Here is a 23,834-nt window from a genome sequence, read left to right as displayed (position 1 = left end):
CTGCTTTCTCCAGTGCTACCTCTGAACTCTGCATGCTCTCCGACCCCTAGGCCAGTGACCAATTTATGACTGTGTTTTATCCAGTGTAAGAGCTATTCTGGTTTATCAAAAAAGACAAACTGAAAGAGCCAACCATTCATCTTAGGCTGGGGCTTATTAAGACCCCAATATTAATTCTAAAAGAGCAGTTTTTAAAAATTCATTCATGGGATGTGGGTGTCACTGACTGGGGCAGCAGTTGTTGCCCGTCCCTAATTGCCCTTTAACTGAGTGGTATGCGAGGCCATTTCAAACGTTAACCACATTGCTGTGGATCTGGAGTCACATGTGGGCCAGACCAGGTAAGGATGGCAGATTTCCTTCACTAGAGGACATTACTGACCCAGATGGGTTTTTACAACAATCAACAATGGATTAATGGTCACCATTAGACATTTAATTCCAGACTTGTATTGAATTCAAATTACACCATCTGCCGTGGCAGGATTCAAACCCAAGTCTCTGGACCATTACCCTGGGTCCCTGGATTACTAGTCCAGTGACAATACCACTACACCATTGCCTCCCCCTGTTCCTTCCATGCTTCCTTTAAATTGGCATCTATCAATTTGCTATAAATGAAACAAAGGTCACAATCAGGGCAATGTTGCACAACTATGGTTAATGTTTGCCTCAGGACTATAACTGACCCCAGGAAGCCAAATACAGGAATTTAGCCTCTCAGAACTGTTCAACCATTAAATTAGATGGCAGATTTGCACCTTAACTCCATTTATCTGCTTTTGATCGATTTGTGGAATAAACATTCATTACCTTTTCAGGTTGAGCATTGGATATCCCAGCAATTCTGAGTGACAATATTTCTTCTCAAACTCCCTTCAGATCTTTTGCCAGTGATTTTGAATCCATGACCCCTGGTCATTGTTGCACTCAATGGGGAGAACAACCTTTATCTGTTCATGACCTTGCAAACATCCATTAGGTAAACTCTTAACCTTCTCTGTTCCAAGGAGTATTGGCCCTTCACTTGAATTTTTCAATTGGAAGAAAATGACTTGTACTTGCCATCAGGTTAAGAGAAAGAATTACCACCAGAGCCAATCATTTGGGTGTCCAGTTTCAAAGAAACATAGTTGCTTTTTACAGTTTTGTGCTGATTCATATAATCTGGGTGGGATTCTCCGAGCCTCCGCACCGAAAACGCGATCGGCGCAGAGACGGAGAATGGGCGTTGACGCCAAAATCCCGGAGAATCGCCGCCAATCGCGCGCGCACGGTCTGCGCGGGTAGAGGGCCTTTGACGGAGGCCCCCGCGGCGATTCTCTGAGGACAACAGGCCGAGTTCCCAACAGCGTGGTTCTAACCATGTTTTGCCTTTCGGGAATGGCCAGTGGGGCTGCGGACTGAGTCTGCAGCCGCCCTGGTGAAGGGTGGGCGGGATCTTTCATCCTGGGGGGGGGGGGGGGCTCACATACGGCTAGGCAAGCGATCGTGCGGCACCGATCCACGGGCACGCGCGATCTCGGGGGACCTACTTCATTCATCATGGTCCACGATGTGAGTCCGCCATGTCGCACGGGGCGGCTGCTGCAAGCTGCCGCCGTGCGCATGCAGGACTCCCAGAGGTGCAGGGCCCTGTATCCGCAGCCAGAGCTGCGAGAAGCACTCCGGGGCCCTGCAAGCCCCCTGCAAATTGGAGAATCACTCTGGACTTTCTTTTGACGCTGGCGTGGGGCATAGCCCCATTATTGGAGAATCCCATCCATTGGCTTTGATGATGTTTCATTAGCGTAACTAAATGTTGTCTATAATTTCAGGTAAAATTAGTTTCTGTAATGCTGAATTCCAAACAAGCACAGATGCAAAGTCAGAAACTCGATGTTCATTTCTAACTTCTCGAAAACATCTCTTTTACATGCTCTTAATTCTGAATGACATAGAGAGGTTTGGTGATTTCCTGGTCTTTATACTTCAACTTTGCCATAAGTTGGCCCTTCGCTTTTAACGTTGTCCCACCAGGACCTTGTAATTTGATAAATGAGGGTTGCAATGTAATCTGTTTGAGTCATTTGACTTTATCTAATAAAGTAGAAGACCTGCTCCTGTGCCTAGTTTTTAAATTCTGAGGGGTGTCCATCCACTTTGAGTTTCAACTGCAATACTTGTTTTCATTTACCTCTCATCGGAAGGTTAATTCCTTGGCTTATGTTTCTTCCATTTATTGCATGTGGCTCTTTTAAAATTTTCTCCCTCTTTTTAAAGATTGTTGGCATTTTCAAGCAACAAACAGTTGTAAACTCACCTATTTTTCCACAGTTGTGGTACTCTTCCCCCTTGCTGGGCATTCTTCTCACTTGTGTGGTTTGTTCCTGCCACACTGAAGATATTTCAAAACGGAGGTTGCCGTGCTTTTCCCACTTTTTGTCAAACTTAAGCTTTGTCACACTTTCTCTTTTATGGCCTACAAACTGAATAGTCTCACTTCATATTTTTCATAGGACCACTCCTTCCCTACGATCAAATGCTTGATTCTTTCCTGAATTCCATTTGCCTCACAATCTGCCCTGCTTTTTCGAATGTTAAATCCTCTCTCGTCTGTAAGAGATCTGATAATGCTTCACCTAGCACCCTGCTATGATACTGTTGTGAATCAGCTCGTTCTTTAAGATTCCTTAATCACAGTTCCTTTCCAGCCTATAGAGATCATTGATGAACAGACCCAATCTGTCGCCTGGTCTTTGCTTTCTTTTATTAAATTTAGCCCTCTGTTATTCAATTTTGATGGACACTGCAATAAGAGTTGAAAGTTTATTGCACTTTTTCACAAGAAGCGAAATGTTTCAAAAGCTCCAGTCTTGCTATCACATCATCAGCAATAGATCCTACTGCATAAGGTAGTGTACTGGCCTGGTCTTTTAAAAAAATCTTTTTGTGTAGTCCTGAAACAGTTATATACCTTATGAACCTTTGTTCTGCCGCTGAGGCAGTTCTGGGCCTGTTATGAGCCTCCTGTACTGTGAAATGATTCTGGGAGTAGTGGTGTGAAACACAGACCCAGAGACCCGATAGCTGTTTATTCTTTATTTGTGTCACAAGTAGGCTTACATTAACACTGCAATGAAGTTACTGTGAAAATCCCACCATCGCCACATTCCGGTGCCTGTTCAGGTACACTGAGGGAGAAATCAGAATGTCCAATTCACCTAACAAGCACAGACTCCGCACAGACAGTGACCCAAGCCGGGAATTGAACCCAAATCCCTGGAGCTGTGAAGCAACAGTGCTAACCACCATGCTACCATACCGCCCTAGGAGCCTTTCCTCATTCCAGGTATCTTTATGCAGTGCTTTTACCAGTCATGCAATCTGACATCATTATCACATCAGCTTCTGATGTTAACCCTTTACCCGACACACACAAAACCAAACATAAAGGTAAATTACATCTGAAACTGCACAGAGGGTTTAAAATAAGCCTAACCTGACCAGAACAATAATAATGTATGTACCTGTTTTAAGGTTATCAAACAGCAATGTATATAAATCACATAAACACTGTAGAGAGCTCCTGGTGTAAGATGCTAATGGCACCATCAGTATGTTAGATTAAATGTTTTTATTTCAAATAACGTCTAAATATTCATTAAAAAATAATTTGACCCCAATAACTGAAACCCTCTTCTTGATAATCTAATTTACTATTTGTTGTTTTATCCCCAGATCAGTAAAAGCCCTATATTTGTGCCGGGTGTTTGGGGACCCTATTACTCGGCTATGATACCTGGTTTTTGGCTAAATGAAGGTGGACAGAGTGCTACAGGAAAACTGGTAAGAAAGATAATGGGAAGGAGTCAAATGCATGATTTTCAGAATCATTCGAGGATGATTGATTTTGTATTTATGTTGTGGAGCTGATTACACTGGAAGCTAGATTGCAGGGGAGAACTCAGAGCACAGGTCACAACATTAGAATATCTGTACATACCCAGCTTTGAGAAAAGCGTGTTTTCGATCACTTACGTTTTTCATTACTTTTCATTAATTTTGAAAGAAATCAGGGCAGGGTATGACAGAAGCACAAAGTAGAGAATTCAGCAATCTTCTCAGATTGATGGGCACACTATGGAAAATTGAACCTTTCAATTGCCTGGAACTTGCTTCCACAGGATGGATAAACAATCCGTTTTATAGCTTTCGATGCTCTTATCCACCCACATGCACTTAATTTGATAAAAGCTCCCAGCAAAACAAGTACAACACTGTCTTTCCATATCACAGCTTTCTCTTTGCCTATTCTATAACATTGTAATTGAAATGCAAATCATGCCCACCACCACACCCATGAGAGTTGGTTAGAAACGGAAAGCCATATTTTGAAGGAACTCATATGAAATGGTTTTCTCAGTACCTGAGTTTATATGTATTTTATGACAATTAGAATAAAAATGCCTAAAGAAAATCTTGCATTTGTGTAGCACGTTTTGAAAATGATTGCTATTTTAACTATTCCATCACTGACGGCCATCCTAGGCCTTAAGCTCTGGTACTTCTCCCAAAGTGTCTCTGCCTCTATTTTTCTTTTCCTTTAAGATGCTTTTTAAAAACCTTATGTGGCTCAGTATCATATTTTATTTGATAATGCTCCCCTGAAGTACCTTGGGATGTATTACCACACTAGATAGACAAATATGACAACCATTTTAGCACCCAGTAAGGCCCCGCTAAGCAAGGGAGATAAATATCCAGACAACCGGTTTTAGTATCATTGGTTAGAGAAGAAGTGTTAATCCAGTTAGTTTGCCAACTTTCAAATAATGTCATGGGATCTTTAAAGTCCATCTGAATTGATGGGCAGAACTGAGGTTTAATGTCTCATTCAAAAGACAGCATTTTGGAAAATCCAGCATCCAGTATTGCACTGAAGTGCATTTCTATATTATATACGTAAATCCTGGATTGGACTTGAGCTTACAACCTTCTGATCTAGAGACAAAAATATGACCACAGAATCAAATTCACATTTTATGTTGGTTGATGAAACAATATTGGCAGGATATTGGAAGAACTCCCTGCTCTTTTTTCATCTGAATCAGCGCAAATAAGACCACAAGTACATGTGAGAATGTCAGGCCAAATTACATGCTCAAAACATGGATAAATGCTTGAACCACAACTTTTTTGACAGACCCCGAAGCAAGAGTGCTACCAGCTGAGCAATGGTTTTGTTAAACTGGGACTACGCTACTTACCATTTCTGAAACAATATGAATTATTATTGTCATTGCTGTAACAAAAATAATTTGAAGATTGGCTATTGTAGCATTGCACGTTTTCCGAATTCATGCCCAATATATTTGTTTCACTCCGCATACCCCTAATTATGATTCACATTGAAAATAACTTTCATTTTCACTCCCAACCCTGGTTCAGTTACTTATATTTTTTTTTAATTGTCAGAAGGTCCTAAGTTTTGCCTATTTAATCTTCAGAAAGATTTGGATTTGTGCGACCTGTATTAAAATATGAACCCACTCTTTATCTGCGAGTTGGAGACTGTGACAAATAACATAGAAGAATAATTTTGCCCGCCGCCAAGTCTCTGGGTGGAATTTCACAGCCTTGTTGCAGGGAGAGTGGGTCTGTACAATGGGACAAGCCATTCAAACATCCATCGACTTTGGCATGAACTGTAAAATTCCACCAGAGTAAAACTCCGCCCTCTATCTCTGGTACCATCCAATAATTTTATACTGGAACAAAAATTGTAGGGAGACTGAAATTTTGAAAGTCGATAGAAACATTTGAACTTTACCAATCTTGGTTATGCTGAAAACTAAACTTTAGTACAACTTGTTTCTTTGTTTTAGATGGACCATGTCGTTCAAGGCCATGCTGCATTTGCTGAACTGGAGTCCAAAGCCAAAGCTAGGTCTGTCTGTTTCTTATAGCTTGGAGGGGATCCTTAATCAGTGCTCAACCTTGCCTCTTTTTTAAAGATTGTCGGTATGAGTGATCATTTGATTTAGATAATTGGAAGCTTTTCTGCTTTGTGTGAAATGTACATTATTGAATGTCTTGAACTATTCTTCAAAGTGAAATTTCTTTTATTTAACAGTATTTGCTCTGCATAGTCAGGAAATATATTAACCTGAGCAAACTATCTACTTAGGAATTAAAATCTTTCATCACTTCATCAAGTTATTATCCTGAAGTTGGGGCAATATCTGACTCTATCGTATTATATTAAAATCTACCCTTCATTGAACCAGGGTTGCCCCCTCTGCTTGTTGGTGATGATGGAGTGAGGGATATGCTGGCCAATAAGATTACAGATTGCAGTTGAGTACAATGCTGCCGCTGCTACTGGCCCACAGTGACTCCAGGTTGCCCACTCTTGTGTTGTTAGATCTGTTCAAAATCTACCGTATTTAACACGGTGCCACACAATGCCATGGATTGTATTTTCAATGTGAAGATGAGACTCTGTCTCCACAGGGACTGTACTGTGGTCAGTCCTACTGATACTGTCATGGACAGATGCATCTACAGCAGGCATGTTCGTGAAAATGAGGTCAAGCATGTTTTTTCCCCCTTTTGGTTCCCTCGCCACCTGCTGCAGACCCAATCTAGCAGCAATGTACTTTTGGACTTGACCAGCTCAGTCAGTAAGGATGCTACCAAGCAACTCGGTGATGGACATTGAAGTTCCCTACACAGAGTACATTCTGCACCCTAGCCATTCTCAATGCTTTCTCCAAGTGAACATGAGCCTGTGTTTCTGGATTACTCGCCCAATGATAATAGCCCTACACCACCGCCTCCTCTCAATGGTGGACTTTATCAATACCCTTCTGAAAACCCAAGTACACTATGTTCACAGACTCCCCTTTATGAATGTTGTTCGTAATATCTTCAAAAAACTCCAAAATGTTTGTCAAACATGATTTCCCATTCATAAATCCATATTGATTATGGACAATTAGATCTTTATTATCCAAGAGTCCATTTATCACAATGTTTCTCAAAGATTCTAGCATTTTCCCTACTATTAATGTAAGGCTAGCAGGTCTGTAGTTACCTGTTTTCTATCTCCCTCTGATCTTAAATAGTGGGGCAACATTTGCTTTCTTATAATCTGCAGGAACTATTCCAGAATCTATAGAATGTTGGAAGATGAGTACCAATGCACTCACTATCTCCATTACTACCTTTTCAACATGTAGAATATCAGGTGCCAGGCGACCTTCAGTCCCATTATTTTTTCCATTACAACCTTCTTGCAAACACTAATTTCCTTCAATTCCCCATTCTCCCTAGTCCCTTAGAAATTTTGTAATATTTCTTACATCTTTCGCAATGAATACAGACACAATGTAATCATTTAGCTTCTCTGCCATTGCTCTGTTCTCCATTATAAATTCTCCTGACTCTAATGGACCTACATTTATCTTCAGCTGTAAGAAGTACACAATGCTGATCCAAACAAATCAAGGGAATTGGCACCTTATTCACCTGAGTTCCCTCAATTTTCTGTACCAATGCCATCCATCCTAATCTTCTGCTGCCCATTAACAAAAGTAATTTTCCGGCCCCTGAATTAGTTATGTTAAAAACTGAAAAGCTTCCACAGTTGCATTTGCTGTACCTAATGTATGTAAATAAAGATTTGTTGTATTTGAACTTTAATGTTCATGCATAAAGGGACACTTATCTGAAGACTACGACATGAAGCTCCACACTTTCCACGGGCCACAGTTTAGGTCACATTTTAAAACTTTTGACTTATCCTGATGCAGTTGGCAGGAAATATTGACATTGGTACCCATCAGTAGATCTTCATAGAAACCGGTGTAACTTCTAGTGTGACCCTTGTGGAAATTCTGGGACTTTTGAACAAAATCAAACAAGATGCTTGCAGGTCATTCCTACATCAGCTTGTGGCAAAATCAACAGTGATGTGAATATGTACACAAGTTGCAAATCTGTAGTTTTGCTACTCTTTCTCGTGAAATATTGAATGATTATTTGAAATAAACATTTCCAAGGTACCAGCTTGCATACCAGGTAACCTTCAGTTTATCATAGAACCTCTACAGTGCCATTTGGCCCACCGGGTCTGCACCGTCCCTTTCAAAGAGCACGCCACCTAAACCCACTCGCCCGCCCTATTCTAATAAACCCTTAACCTGACCTTTACATCTTTGGACACTAAAGGGTTATTTAGCATGGACAATCCACATAACCTGCACATCCCAGGACTGTAAGACGAAACCAAAGCACCCGGAGGAAACCCACGAAGACAAGGGGAAAAGGTGCAAATTCCACATATTACCCAAGGCCGGAATTAAACCTGGGTCCCTGGCACTGTGAGGCTAACCAGGGTGCCACCATGCCGTCCTCAGATCCATCAGATCCCATCAGATTATATCCATGCCACAAAATCAAGGGATTTGTGTAATATTTTTGAGTGAAGCAGTTCATATAGACAGTATAAATTATAGATATAACTTACAATATGCATTGATTTACAATCTGTGTCCAGTTTTCCCCTGGGTGAAAAGCATGCATACCTAAGCATACCTGCCTAAGCTGTGGACATAGGTCGAGGGAGAGTTTTGTTTTGAATACGGGACATTTAAGGAACAAGTTAATTCTGTCAATGTCGAGAGAGGAATTAATCCACTAACAGGAATATTTGGAGGATATATTCCTAATTGCCGCAGGCAACCTTTGTCATTAGCAGATGTTACCTTCAAGGCTGTAGTATGGAATATTTTTGAACAGTGAAATAAAATTAATTTAAGGGTAGACATTTCACAAAGTAAAATTTTACTCTTGTGCATATTTGCATATGCTTCCATCAGTTGACTGTGCCCCAGTGGTTTTGAAGAGAGAAAAAAAAATTTCACTGTAAAACACTAGCTCAGTCTTCAAATATTTTACTATTTTATTCCCAAAATGACAGCACCTAAATGACCATTTTTATTCTGGGCTTATAACTGAGGAATGTTTTAGTTACAAAACGGTTGACTTCAGAATGTTTTCTTTCAGTGGGAAAAATGTCTACATGTACTTAAACAGCCACCTGGAGTCTATTAAAAAGAGTTATGCTGTGGGCATGCTTACTGTTGATTTACATGTTTGGCCTGATTTCCATGGTAACAGATCTCCCTTAGCAGATCCTACCCTAAAGGGCATGGTAGGTACATTTCAGATTTACAGAGAAACCTTTTATAGCTTTTGTTTGGAACAATGACAAAATGAAAAAAATGCATATTATTCATTTTTAACTGCCAACTTGATTGATTTTTGTTGAAATAATTTATTTTTGTCAGTGTGTGCTGACATATTTTACTTTAAGAGCCCCTTTTTCCCATTTATTTGGCTTAAGGTTGCTGTCTGTTTCACTATTGAAAACATTTGTTTTCTGCTGGCCCAAAAAGCCTGACCTCATTTTTAATCTAGTTTGCACTTTGATGCAGCAAACTGAGGCAGGAATTGCATCTTTCGTTATGGCATTGTCTTCCTTGATGTTGTTAAAATGTACGTTTTCAGAGAGCAATGAGTGTAAGAGGATGAAATTAGATTTTTTTTTCTATTGATTTTTTTTGCCTTATATCTCCAATTTTGCTCATGGACCTTCTCTTTTGTGCTTGATCTGGTGGGAAAGATGAAGCTTCCCATTCTTGCCCCCATGTTATATCACAGTCTCCCAAGAGGAGACTTATTTACAGATGCAAAAGATAATGTCACTGAATGTTCCACTGAGAAGTGAAGTGAATACACACCTAATTGGAAGCTCCCCAGATTAATTTTAATTGATTTTTTCCTTTGTTTTCATAGATATAATTTTGCAGATAAGGCAGAAAGGTCAGGTAGCATCATCGCAAAAGAAAGTAGTTCTATGAAGGGATGGAGAAGCAAAAGGCAGGAGTCAGATGCAGAACTAAATGGAGGAGAGGCAGGCTGCAGGAGATCCTGTACATAACACATAGAGGGATGTAGAAATCCAACAGGAGTAACAGTGTCAAAAGAGCTGTACATCAAACCAAAGGGAGAATTGTGTGTCTGGGGTTTGACTTACAAAAATTGCAGTCGCTCAATTGTGAAACCACACCTGTGAACTCATACAACGTATTTTGTGGATTCAATTTGAGTTCAATTAAATGGCAAGATTTCAGACTGATTGGCCAAACATCAGTCAGCTCATTGTTCCACTGTACTGAAATGCCAATTGGTGGTGATGGTATTCAAATGTACTTGTTACCCTTGTCCTTCTCAGTGGAGGAGGTTGTGGGTTTGGGAAGTGTTGCCAAAGAAGCTGTCGTGTTAGGTACACTGGTCTAACACTGGCTGCAACTGGATGCAGCTTAGATCAGAAAAATACTCCAGACCTTGAAGTTAGTTCAATCAGGTTTATTGAACTAATAGCACAGTTAGCACCGTTCTCTGTGAGTTTGACTCTCTGCTAACCTAAGTGTGGTTACTCTGTCTGACTCAACCAGACTAGCTCTTAGCCACGTGGTGGAGGTGTGAGATTGTAACAACACCCTTGACTGACTCTCTGGATGTTCATCAGTGGAAAGAGGCGGAGAATGAATGCCTCGTGTCTTTTGTATTCAGATCCCACCCCTGAGTGTCCTGCCTGCTTATTGGTCATGTCCTGTTCTCTGTGTCCATCAGCTGCTTGTCTGTATATCATTATGTGTGTGTCTGCATATCATTACATCTCCCCTTTTTTTATGTTTGGATGACATATGTGAATATATCTACAAGAATAGGCCAATATTAACATATATACATGCAGTGGATGTGAACATATGTACATGTGAAAACAGCTGTCTAAGGTGAGAACACAGAACATAGCAAACAGAACAAATGTTCATAAGTCAAAGAACAAAGAAATGTACAGCACAGGAACAGGCCCTTCGGCCCTCCAAGCCCGTGCCGACCATACTGCCCGACTAAACTACAATCTTCTACACTTCCTGGGTCCGTATCCTTCTATTCCCATCCTATTCATATATTTGTCAAGATGCCCCTTAAATGTCCCTATCGTCCCTGCTTCCACTACCTCCTCCGGTAGCGAGTTCCAGGTACCCACTACCCTCTGCGTAAAAAACTTGCCTCGTACATCTACTCTAAACCTTGCCCCTCTCACCTTAAACCTATGCCCCCTAGTAATTGACCCCTCTACCCTGGGGAAAAGCCTCTGACTATCCACTCTGTCTATGCCCCTCATAATTTTGTATACCTCTATCAGGTCGCCCCTCAACCTCCTTCGTTCCAGTGAGAACAAACCGAGTTTATTCAATCGCTCCTCATAGCTTATGCCCTCCATACCAGACAACATTCTGGTAAATCTCTTCTGCACCCTCTCTAAAGCCTCCACATCCTTCTGGTAGTGTGGCGACCAGAATTGAACACTATACTCCAAGTGTGGCCTAACTAAGGTTCTATACAGCTGCAACATGACTTGCCAATTCTTATACTCAATGCCCCGGCCAATGAAGGCAAGCATGCCGTATGCCTTCTTGACTACCTTCTCCACCTGTGTTGCCCCTTTCAATGACCTGTGGACCTGTACTCCTAGATCTCTTTGACTTTCAATACTCTTGAGGGTTCTACCATTCACTGTATATTCCCTACCTGCATTAGACCTTCCAAAATGCATTACCAAGTCCAGTCTCTGTGGCTTGCATCTGATCCTGGTCAACCGCCGGAGAGGTGGTGGTAGGGACGACAGCGCCTTGATGGGCGGGATTGAAGCCTGACTGGTGGCCTCATGAGTCGAGGAATCAGGAGGTGGCAAAATAACAGAAGGAAACGGTGAAGAATGTGGATGTGGGCAGGCAACTTTGCGCAGTGCCCGTCTGTTTCGTTGCACAACAGAACCATCAGCCAGAGGAACAACATACGAGCAGGGGGCAGCCTGTCGAACAACGACAGCTGGAGCTGACCAGCCTCCATCAGGGATCTTGACCCGAACAGTGTCTGATGGGGATAACACGGGAAACTTGGTGGCATGAGCATCATAGCCCTGTTTTTGCTGGTCTCGGAGTTGCTGCACCTTCTGCAGCACCGGGAGGTGATCCAGGTTGGGCACGTGTATGGCTGGAAGTGTTGTTCACAGGCCCCTGTTCATTAGGAGTTGAGCCGGCGACATGCCAGTGGACAATGGGGTCGCCCTGTACGCAAGCAGCGCAAGGTGAATGTCAGACACAGAATCCGCGGCCTTGCAGATCAGCTGCTTCACTATGTGCACCCCTTTCTCAACTTTTCCGTTTGATTGCGGATAGTGTGGGCTGGAAGTGACGTGTTTGAAGTGATACGACTGGGCAAACAGAGACCATTCATGGCTGCTGAAGCACGGGCCATTGTCACTCATGACAGTGAGTGGGATACCATGCCTAGAGAACGTCTCCTTACAGACCTTGATAACTTGATGTGAGGTCTGAGAGCTTCACGACTTCAGGGTAATTGGAAAAGTAATCAATGATTAACACGTAATCACGTCCATTTGCATGAAAGAGGTCGATGCCAACCTTGGACACGGGGAGGTTCCAATTTCATGCTGCTGAAGTGTCTCCTTACTCTGCACTGGCTGGAAGCGTTGACAGGTCGCAGTTAAAGACCATGTTCGCGATGTCCTGGCTGTCCCCGGGACAGTAGACAGCCTGCCTGGCTCTGCGTCTGCACTTTTCCACACCCAGGTGGCCCTCATGGATTTGGCGGAGCACCAAGCTCTGGAGACTGAGTGGAATGACAGTCCGGTCCAGTTTGAGGAGGATACCATCAACCATCGTCAGGTCATCCTTTACATTGAAAAATTGAGGGCACTGCCCTTTTTGCAAGCCATTGGCTAGGAGTTGCATAACACGCTGCAAGAGGGGGTCTTTGGCTGTCTCCTCACAGATACGAATCACCTTCTCATCAGATGCCGGGAGGGTGCTAGCACACATCTGCACCTGTGACTCAACCTGTGACTCAATTTGCCAGATGACGTTCAGTGGTTCACTGGGCACGGTGATGGAGCGGGACAGTGTATCGGCAATGATGAGCTCCTTGCCACGCGTGTAGACCAGGTCAAAGTCGTACCTTCTGAGTTTGAGGAGGATGCGCTGCTATCGAGGCGTCATGTCATTAAGGTCGTTGTGGATAATGTGGACCAGGGGCCTGTGATCCATCTCGACTGTGAATGTCGGCAGGCCGTGGACATAGTCGTGAAACTTGAGAATTATAGTGAGAAGGCTCAGGCATTCATTCTCGATTTGTGCAGACCTTTGTTCGGTGGGCGTCATTGTCCTTAATGCGTAGGCAACCGGTGCCCAGGATGAAGTGTCATCGCATTGCATCAGGACCGCACCGATGCCATCCTGGCTCGCATCTGTCGAGATTTTTGTTTCCCTGTCTGGGTCGAAAAATGCCAATATGGGTGCAGTGGTGAGCTTGGCTTTCAGCTCCAACCACTCTGCCTGATGGACCGCCTTCCACTCGAAGGCAGTGGACATCTTCACTAGGTTTCGTAAGACCGTGGTGTGTGAGGCCATGTTTGGGATGAACTTGCCCAGAAAATTGACCATGCCCAGGAAGCACAATACAGCCTTCTTGTCTTCCGGGACCTTCATGGCTGCGATGGCCTTTCCCTTGTCTGTGTCGGGGCACACACACTGCTGAGAGATCTGGTCTCCTCGGAACTTTGAGTGTCATCATGCCAAAGCAACATTTGGCCCTGTTCAGCTTCAGGCCATTGGCGTGGACACGGCGGAATACCTGCTGGAGACGGGAAACATGCTCCTCAGGGGTCGTGGACCATATGATGATGTCGTCCACGTACACACGAACCACTTCGATGCCCTCTATCATCTGCTCCATGATGCGATGAAATATCTCCGATGCTGAGACGATGCCGAATGGCATACGGTTATAGCAGTACCTGCCAAACGGTGTGTTGAAGATGCAGAGCCTTCTGCTGGTCTCATCCAGCTGGATTTGCCAGAATCCATGTGACGCATCTAACTTTGTGAAAAACCGTGCATGTGCCATCTCACTGGTGAGTTCCTCTCGCTTCGGGATGGGGTAGTGTTCTCACATTATATTCTGGTTGAGATCCTTGGGATCAATGCAGATGCGCAGGTCTCCAGAGGGATTTTTAACCACCACCATCGAGCTGACCCAGTCAGTCAGGGTTTGGTTACCCTGGAAATGATCCCCTGATGCTGCAGTTCCTTGAGCTGTTCCTTCGGGTGCTCCTTCTGTGGAGCCAGGACCCGGCGTGGTGCATGGACCACTGACTTGGCATCAGGATCTTGTACCGAAATGGAAAAGTGCCCATCCCGTCAAACATATCTGGATACTGAGCGAGGATGTCGTCAATACCAGCTTGAAGATCCACGTTGGAGGATGTCGTTGAATAAACCCGCTGCACCAGGTTTAGCTTTTTGCAGGCATGCACGCCCAGTAGGGATTCCCTCTCTTGCATGGGTACTCCGGTTGGAGAAAGTAGATGGCAGGACCCCCGTGCCGTGATGGCATTACCGTTATAGTCCAGGAGCTGGCAGGCTGCTGGAAGGACCTTGGGGGGGGGGGCTCCTTGATGCGTTTGAAGTCTGCCTCTGAGTTGGATGGCTTGATCACCCACTGTTGAGAGGAGAAGCGCGATCTTTCTTGCATCAGACGCACCCTCGAGGTCTGAGGCTTCGATGTACAGCAGAAACTTTTGCTTGAAAATCCGCCAGTTCGCACTGAGATTGCCGGAGGTCCTGAGCTGGTGAAGAGCCTGAATCGTCTCCATGGTGCCGGGATACATTTGCTGGTCGTCACGGAACGGACTGAGGTAAGCCACCTTAAATTAGTAGTCACCTGGTATCATGTTGTGTTAGGTACACTGGTCTAACACTGGCTGCAACTGGATGCAGCTTAGTTCAGAAAGATACTCCAGACCTTGAAGTTAGTTCAATCAGGTTTATTGAACTAATAGCACAGTTAGCACAGTTCTCTGTGAGTTTGACTCTCTGCTAACTTAAGTATGGTTACTCCGTCGACTGAACCAGACTAGCTCTTAGCCACGTGTTGGAGGTGTGAGTTGTAACAACACCCTTGACTGACTCTCTGGATGTTCATCAGTGGAAAGAGGCGGAGTGTGAGTGCTTCGTGTCTTTTATAGTCAGATTCCACCCCTTAGTGTCCTACCTGCTTATTGGTCATGTCCTGTTCTCTGTGTCCATTAACTGCTTGTCTGTAAATCATTATGTGTGTGTCTGCATATCATTACAGAAGCTTTGACAACTTGCTGAAGTACACCTATGGTTAGTACACATGAGAGCCATGGAATGCCAATGGTGGATGGACTGAATGTTTAAATCAATGAATCAGATACTGATGAAATTGACTGCTTTAACCTGGATGGCATTGAGCTTCTTAAGTATGTTTGCAGCTACCACCAGCCAGATCAGTGGAGAATACACCATGAGTTCTGCTTGATAGGTAATTGAAAGGTTTTGGCAGCCCAGAGGTGAACCACTCATCACAGAATACTCAATCTCTCATAACCGAACCATTTACGTGGTTGTTCCACTTCAGTTTCTGGTCACTGGTCAGACCCAGGATGCTGATGATGGGGAACTTCAATGATCCAAGTTTCACCCATCCTCCAAGAATCAAACAGTTCAAACAACCCATTCTTGAAGAAACATGAAGTGTATATGTTAAACAGGTAAAATAACACACTTGTTATGAAGAACTAATTTTCAAATGCCAAAGCCTGGACAGACTGTTGTTTTGACTGTCTTTCCTGAATTTCTATTAAGAGAAGGAGACCATAATTTACTTGATTATTTGGTTGATATTGTACCATAGACAACATTTTTAACTTGTCCCTTTAATTTTTTCCAATAATTGATTTTGAGTTTGTAAATTGACTGATGGAATTGCAGAATGTTTAAACCAACACATTGCTAATACACAATGTTCCGAGTGAGAAGAATTTCAATCTTATTAGTAATTAACTGAAACATTAATATGGTAACCTTGAACATTTGCCCTTATTTTTAAGTCCCTCTTGGGGGAGCCCAAGTTATTCTCACATTCTGATTCTAGTCCCTGAATTTTAATAAACCAATGCCATCAAAACATACATTTAAGATAAAAGTACATACAACAGGGAACTGAACCACTTATATTTATATAGAATACTTCAGAGGAAAGAATGTTTCAAATCCCTTAACAGGGAAGAAAATACACAGGTAAGTGAAGGAACTTAAAGGAAAATAAACAAATGATTTCTGCTTTACTTAAATACAGAAATGTTACATTCAATGTCAGCTAAAGTCCATTCTCATGCATATTGATTTTACATCAATTTTAATTCAGTAGCAGAGTTACAATAAACACATTTTGGCGAGGCAACCTTTGATTGCCTATGACTGTAGTTACTTGTAGTTAAATCACAAGAATCAGCTATTGCTGGTCAATATGTATAGTGTAGCAATGCTATTAAATATGCAGATAATGATAAACAAACCGAAATTTTGAGACTTGACCTCAGCTAGGCAGTAGCTAGGCAGATATAATTGGCCTCACACCTTGGTTGGAGGTAAACTCAGCAAAGAAGTCACAACAGATTGGCTAGCCAAACCAATATTTATATGGGTTTTTTTTAAACAGTTTTATCAACCTGTCAACTTTTAAAGATGTGTGTATCCATTTAAAATGTAAGTGCATTATTTCAAAGGAAGAATAACATGCTTGACACGATCTAATTAAAAACCAAAAACCCTGACAGACGCTGCTTTGACTGTCTTGTCTGAATGTCTTATCAGCAAAGAAGATTGAGATTTAGTTGATTATTTGTCAGGGATTTGGGCTCAGACTAGTGATATAATTGCATAGTCCCCAAAACCCCTTTGGAAGTTTTCATCACCTTTTCTGTAAGTGGCATAGAACAAAAACTATTTGTGTTGAAAGTACTTCCTTAGAAACCATCCTTTTCACCCAAACCTTTCCACTGATAACCCTTCAGAGTTAATTCTATGTTTATTGCTTCTAAAAATTCTAAGAATGGCCCTACAAAAGCAATTTTTAAATATTAACTCATAAATTAATAATGCAAAAGTAATTTGAAGACAAAACAATTGTACTTCAGGTTATTGCTTTAAGTTCTAATCAAGTATCTTTTTTTCACAAATAGGTAACTGGATTGACACTGTCCAATAATCTTGATGACCTTGCTAAGCTTTACTTAGCCACAATGCAAGCGTTGGCAGTAAGTAATCATGATTAATCAATCATAATGAAAGCAATATAAGGGATTCCAGATTATTGTCAAATGGGTTTTCAGCTTTTAATGATGAAATTGTCGTCGTGATAGAGCAACAATATCTTCAGTTTTTATATGGAGTGTTGTGTAGCAGAACACAGGCCAAAAATGCAGTAAAGCCCACATCTCCCCTCAGACCACCGCCTTCAGTGCTTCCCAAATGTGTAGCCGCCGACACCTCCCCATTCTGGTTCCACTCTACACAGTCTTTAATCACCGACCGCACCTTATCACAGAACCTTCTGTCTGCCAACAACCCTGAATCGAGCCTGCAACCCGGCCTCTGCTTCTGTCCCGATCTAAGCCGAATCTACAGCCAGTGGGGCGCATGGTCCGAAATTACTATCCCTATATACTATGTTTACAGGGTACACTATTCTGGAGTATACCCTGTAAACATGTGAGAAAAAGGAGTACTCCCTCCCCAGGGGTTCTTAAAATGTCACGGGTCCACCATGCCCATCGCTTCCATGAACCCACCCAGCTCCTTTGCCATCCTCCCATTGACCTGGGGCTCGACATGTCCACCCTCGACTCAAGCACACAATTAAAGCCTCCTCCCATGGTCAACTGGTGCATGTCCAAGTCCGGGATCGCTGCCAGCTACCCCCCATAAACCCTACATCGTCCCAATTCGGTATGTAGACATTTACGAATACTACCGGCGTCCCTCCAATATCCCGTTCACCATCATGTATCTCCCACTCGGGTCCCTCACTTCCTTCGCACTCACAAACCCCATCTTCTTGCTCATCAAGATGGCCACCCTCCGTGACGCGAGTCAAACCCTGAGGGAAATACCTGTGCCAACCATCCCTTTCTCAGCCTGACCTGGTCCCTCACACGGAGAGAAAGACCATCTTGTACCTAGCCCATCCAAGATGGCCCCCCCTCACCGCCCCTGACCACGCTTCTTCGCCAACCCCGCCGCGTCGCATCTGGCTCCCTCCCTCACCCCCCCCAACTTCTCCCCACCCTCCCCTCCCCCTCGGCCATTTTTCGCAGCCATTTCCCCCACCTCACTTCCGTTCACCAGCATTACCTGCCAGCGTGGCAACTCCTGCCCAAAGATACCTCCTTCTGACCACACTACGCCTCCCCCCACCCTCTCCTCTTTGTTCTGTGTAGAAGGCTCCCCATGGGCCTCTCCCTCCTCCACCCAAACAAAGACACAACCCAAATCCAAAAAAAGAAAAAATACCGCCCGGGGGGGGGGGGGGGGGGGGGGGGGGGGGGGGGGCTGTCCCCTTACAAACATTTCACCCCTGCTACTCATTGTCTTGTGTTGCTCTTTTTAACCTTAGTCTATTTGCTCTGTTTAGGTCAGCTTTGCTCATGAGTCGCCAGGTATCTTTATGATACCGCCACGTGGTTCAAGTTCAGGTTATGATTAATAACACAGCACACCGCTTAGTAAGGATTAAAACAACGGTCATTTATTATATACAACAAGCAATATTAATACCCTAATACTACTTTCTATATAATAAACCGACCACTACTGTCCAATACTTAACTTAGGAAGAGCCCACCAGGTCAGGGAAACGAATGGCTTGTCCAATCAAATCTGGCCCGCGGGATTCAAAAGGCTGCTACAGGTCGGTGGCTAGGTGTCTCTACCGGATAGCGATCGCTGGATTCAAACTTACCATACACGGTGGCTGGTCTTGCGAAGGTCTCGAGCAGGCGAAGATGAGAGAGAGAGAGATCTGAACTTGGACCTTTACTTTTATAGGGCCCAGGGGCGTCCCGCCTCCCGGGGCGGCCCTTGACCCTGAGTCCCAAGTGATTGGATTCTATCCCTAGTCTCTGGGGTCGATGTGTCCAATGGTGAGGCGATTCCTCGATCGGGGGGTGGTCGCTCACCTGTCTCTGTTTTGGCCACTGCAGGCACCGACAGGTCTGGCCCGGTATTCAATTGCTAATATGTTGCAATTGTTCCCGGGGATAGCCAATTTAGCTGTGGATGTCTGAGTAGATTAGGTGTAAACAGTCCTGAATGCATCTGCGGATACCTGGGTTGATGGGCTGTTGATAGCCCTGAGTATCGATCTGGGCTACGTTCCCCGAGCTGAAGCTGCAAACCTGTCTGCAGCTGCCTGCTTGTGTCTTCTTGTCTGCTTTTCCCAGCAGTCTTTCGGGTTAGCCGTTTTAAACTGGGTTTTGGCCAGATTAATCGGAACGCAGCCATCTTACATGGCTACATACCCGCCTTGTGATCCTGACGCGAAGCGTGAAGGATCACATAAATTTTGTCCTCTTCGTTTCCCGACTGGGGGGGCACCTCCCACATGGCCACTACTCTGACCCTAGCTATGCACAAAAATTTACCTAAACAATTCTTGAGGCCGCTATGTCAGGCAGGGGCATGTATCTATAAAAAAATAAACTGGGAACCTCTAATTTTACCTAAACACTCTATACTCCTAAACATTGCATTATCCTATCTTCCTAAAACATGCAACAACAATCACAACATTTAATATACTCTTTCCTGGCTTGGCAGTCAAGCTCAGGATCATACATTTTTTTTTTTATGAAACGTTCCGTATATCTCTTTATTTACAGGAATAATGCACGTGAATACTCTTTATTCTTTAGCCGAATATCGGGGATCGGATCCGATATACCGGGGTTCGAGCGCGGTACGCTCTCCTTTTCCACTTGCGGAGGCGCATGGTCTGTACTGCACAACTGAGTATAGCCAATGCCAACAGTGCCTCAGTGATAAGACCGTAAGACATAGGAGTTGAAGTAAGGCCATTCGGCCCATCGAGTCCACTCCACCATTAAATCATGGCTGATTTCAACTCCATTTACCCGCTCTCTCTCCATAGCCCTTAATTCCTCGAGAAATCAAGAATTTATCAACTTCTGTCTTAAAGACACTCAACGTCCCGGCCTCCACCGCCCTCTGTGGCAATGAATTCCACAGACCCACCACTCTCTGGCTGAAGAAATTTCTCCTCATCTCTGTTCTAAAGTGACTCCCTTTTATTCTAAGGCTGTGCCCCCGGGTCCTAGTCTCCCCTGTTAATGGAAACAACTTCCCTACATCCACCCTATCTAAGCCATTCATTATCTTGTAAGTTTCTATTAGATCTCCCCTCAACCTCCTAAACTCCAATGAATATAATCCCAGGATCCTCAGACGTTCATCGTATGTTAGGCCTACCATTCCTGGGATCATCCGTGTGAATCTCCGCTGGACCCGCTCCAGTGCCAGTATGTCCTTCCTGAGGTGTGGGGCCCAAAATTGCTCACAGTATTCTAAATGGGGCCTAACTAATGCTTTATAAAGCTTCAGAAGTACATCCCTGCTTTTATATTCCAAGCCTCTTGAGATAGAATCATAGAATCATAGAAGTTTACAGCATGGAAACAGGCCCTTCGGCCCAACCAGTCCATGCCGCCCAGTTTTTACCATTAAGCTAGTCCCAGTTGCCCGCACTTGGCCCATAACCCTCTATACCCATCTTACCCATGTAACTATCTAAATGCTTTTTAAAAGATACAATTGTACCCGCCTCTACTACTACCTCTGGCAGCCCATTCCAGACACTCACTACCCTCTGAGTGAAGAAATTGCCCCTCTGGGCCCTTCTGAATCTCTCCCCTCTCACCTTAAACCTATGCCCTCTAGTTTTAGACTCCCCTACCTTTGGGAAAAGATGTTGACTATCTACTTTATCTATGCCCCTCATTATTTTATAGACCTCTATAAGATCACCCCTAAGCCTCCTACGCTCCAGGGAACAAAGTCCCAGTCTATCCAGCCTCTCCTTATAACTCAAACCATCAAGTCCCGGCAACATCCTAGTAAATCTTTTCTGCACTCTTTCTAGTTTAATAATATCCTTTCTATAATAGGGTGACCAGAACTGCACACAGTATTCCAAGTGTGGCCGTACCAATGTCTTGTACAACTTCAACAAGACGTCCCAACTCCTGTATTCAATGTTCTGACCAATGAAACCAAGCATGCCGAATGCCTTCTTCACCACCCTGTCCACCTGCAACTCCACCTTCAAGGAGCTATGAACCTGTACTCCTAGATCTCTTTGTTCTATAACTCTCCCCAACGCCATACCATTAACTGAGTAGGTCCTGGCCTGATTCGATCTGCCAAAATGCATCACCTCACATTTATCTAAATTAAACTCCAACTGCCATTCGTCGGCCCACTGGCCTAATTGATCAAGATCCCGTTGCAATCCTAGATAACCTTCTTCACTATCCACTGTGCCACCAATCTTGGTGTCATCTGCAAACTTACTAACCATGCCTCCTAAATTCTCATCCAAATCATTAATATAAATCACAAATAACAGTGGACCCAGCACCGATCCCTGAGGCACACCACTGGTCACAGGCATCCAGTTTGAAAAACAACCCTCTACAACCACCCTCTGCCTTCTGTCGTCCAGCCAATTTTGAATCCAATTGGCAACCTCACCCTGGATCCCGTGAGCTTTAACCTTCTGCAACAACCTACCATGCGGTACCTTGTCAAAGGCTTTGCTAAAGTCCATGTAGACAACGTCTACTGCACTGCCCTCATCTACCTTCTTGGTCACTCCCTCAAAAAACTCAATCAAATTTGTGAGACATGATTTTCCACGCACAAAGCCATGCTGACTGCCCCGAATCAGTCCTTGCCTCTCTAAATGCTTGTAGATCCTGTCTCTCAGAATACCTTCTAGCAACTTACCTACTACAGACGTTAGGCTCACCGGTCTGTAGTTCCCAGGCTTTTCCCTGCTGCCCTTCTTAAACAAGGGCACAACATTCGCCACTCTCCAATCTTCAGGCACCTCACCTGTGGCTGCCGATGATTCAAATATCTCGGCTAGGGGACCCGCAATTTCCTCCCTAGCCTCCCACAACATCCTGGGATACATTTCATCAGGTCCCGGGGATTTATCTACCTTGATGCGCTTTAAGTCTTCCAGCACCTCCTCCTCTGTAATATGCACACTTCTCAAGACATCACTATTTATTTCCCTTAGTTTCAATGCATGACAACATTGCATTTGCTTTCTTAATTACGGACTCAACCTGCAAGTTTACCTTTAGAGAATCCTGGACTAGGACTCCCAAGTCCCTTTGCACTTAAGCATTATGAATTTTGTCACCGTTTAGAAAATAGTCCACGCCTCTATTCTTTTTTCCAAAGTGCAAGACCTCGCACTTGCCCACGTTGAATTTCACCAGCCATTTCTTGGACCACTCTCCTAAACTGTCTAAATCTTTCTGCAGCCTCCCCACCTCCTCCATACTACCTGCCCCTCCACCTATCTTTGTATCATCGGCAAACTTAGCCAGAATGCCCCCAGTCCCATCATCTAGATTGTTAATATATAAAGAGAACAGCTGTGGCCCCAACACTGAACCCTGCGGGACATCACTCATCACCGGTTGCCATTCCGAAAAAGAACCTTTTATCCCAACTCTCTGCCTTCTGCCTGACAGCCAGTTGTCAATCCATGTTAGTACCTTGCCTCGAATACCATGGGCCCTTATTTTACTCAGCAGTCTCCCGTGAGGCACCTTATCAAAGGCCTTTTGGAAGTCAAGATAGATAACATCCATTGGCTCTCCTTGGTCTAACCTATTTGTTATCTCTTCAAAGAACTCTAACAGGTTTGTCAGGCAAGACCTCCCCTTACTAATTCCATGCTGACTTGTCCTAATCCGACCCTGCACTTCCAAGAATTTAGAAATCTCATCCTTAACAATGGATTCTAGAATCTTGCCAACAACCGAGGTTAGGCTAATTGGCCTATAATTTTCCATCTTTTTCCTTGTTCCCTTCTTGAACAGGGGGGTTACAACAGCGATTTTCCAATCCTCTGGTACTTTCCCTGACTCCAGTGACTTTTGAAACATTATCACCAACGCCTCCACTATTTCTTCAGCTATCTCCTTTAGAACTCTAGGATGTAGCCCATCTGGGCCCGGAGATTTATCAATTTTTAGACCTCTTAGTTTCTCTAGCACTTTCTCCTTTGTGATGGCTACCATATTCAACTCTGCCCCCTGACTTTCCTGAATTGTTGGGATATTACTCATGTCTTCTACTGTGAAGACTGAGGCAAAGTACTTATTCAGTTCCTCGGCTATTTCCTTGTCTCCCATCACACAATTACCAGCGTCATTTTGGAGCGGCCCAATGTCAACTTTTGCCTCCCGTTTGTTTTTAATGTATTTAAAGAAACTTTTACTATCATTCCTAATGTTACTGGCTAGCCTACCTTCAAATTTGATCCTCTCTTTCCTTATCTCTCTCTTTGTTATCCTCTGTTTGTTTTTGTAGCCTTCCCAATCTTCTGACTTCCCACTACTCTTTGCCACATTATAGGCTTTCTCTTTTGCTTTGATGCATTCCCTAACTTCCTTTGTCAGCCATGGCTGCCTAATCCCCCCTCTGATAACCTTTCTTTTCTTTGGGATGAACCTCTGCACTGTGTCCTCAATTACTCCCAGAAACTCCTGCCATTGCTGTTCTACTGTCTTT

The 23,834-nt window shown here is 43.8% G+C and overlaps 1 protein-coding gene across 7 annotated transcripts in view; it reads left to right on the top strand.

Annotated features, from left to right (window-relative positions):
- Positions 1 to 23,834, top strand: part of fggy (FGGY carbohydrate kinase domain containing) — a 554,287-nt gene that overhangs the window by 318,497 nt on the left and 211,956 nt on the right. For all 7 annotated transcript variants that reach the window (XM_072510992.1, XM_072510995.1, XM_072510990.1 and 4 more), the window contains 4 exons: positions 3,721 to 3,828; positions 5,868 to 5,929; positions 9,052 to 9,199; positions 17,189 to 17,263. In XM_072510992.1, the coding sequence (XP_072367093.1) occupies positions 3,721 to 3,828; positions 5,868 to 5,929; positions 9,052 to 9,199; positions 17,189 to 17,263 (393 nt within the window). The remainder of the gene's footprint in view (positions 1 to 3,720; positions 3,829 to 5,867; positions 5,930 to 9,051; positions 9,200 to 17,188; positions 17,264 to 23,834) is intronic.

Source organism: Scyliorhinus torazame, chromosome 7 (genome assembly GCF_047496885.1).
Source record: "Scyliorhinus torazame isolate Kashiwa2021f chromosome 7, sScyTor2.1, whole genome shotgun sequence".
Classification (NCBI taxonomy): domain Eukaryota; kingdom Metazoa; phylum Chordata; class Chondrichthyes; order Carcharhiniformes; family Scyliorhinidae; genus Scyliorhinus; species Scyliorhinus torazame.
This window is presented reverse-complemented; position numbering and strand designations above follow the sequence as displayed.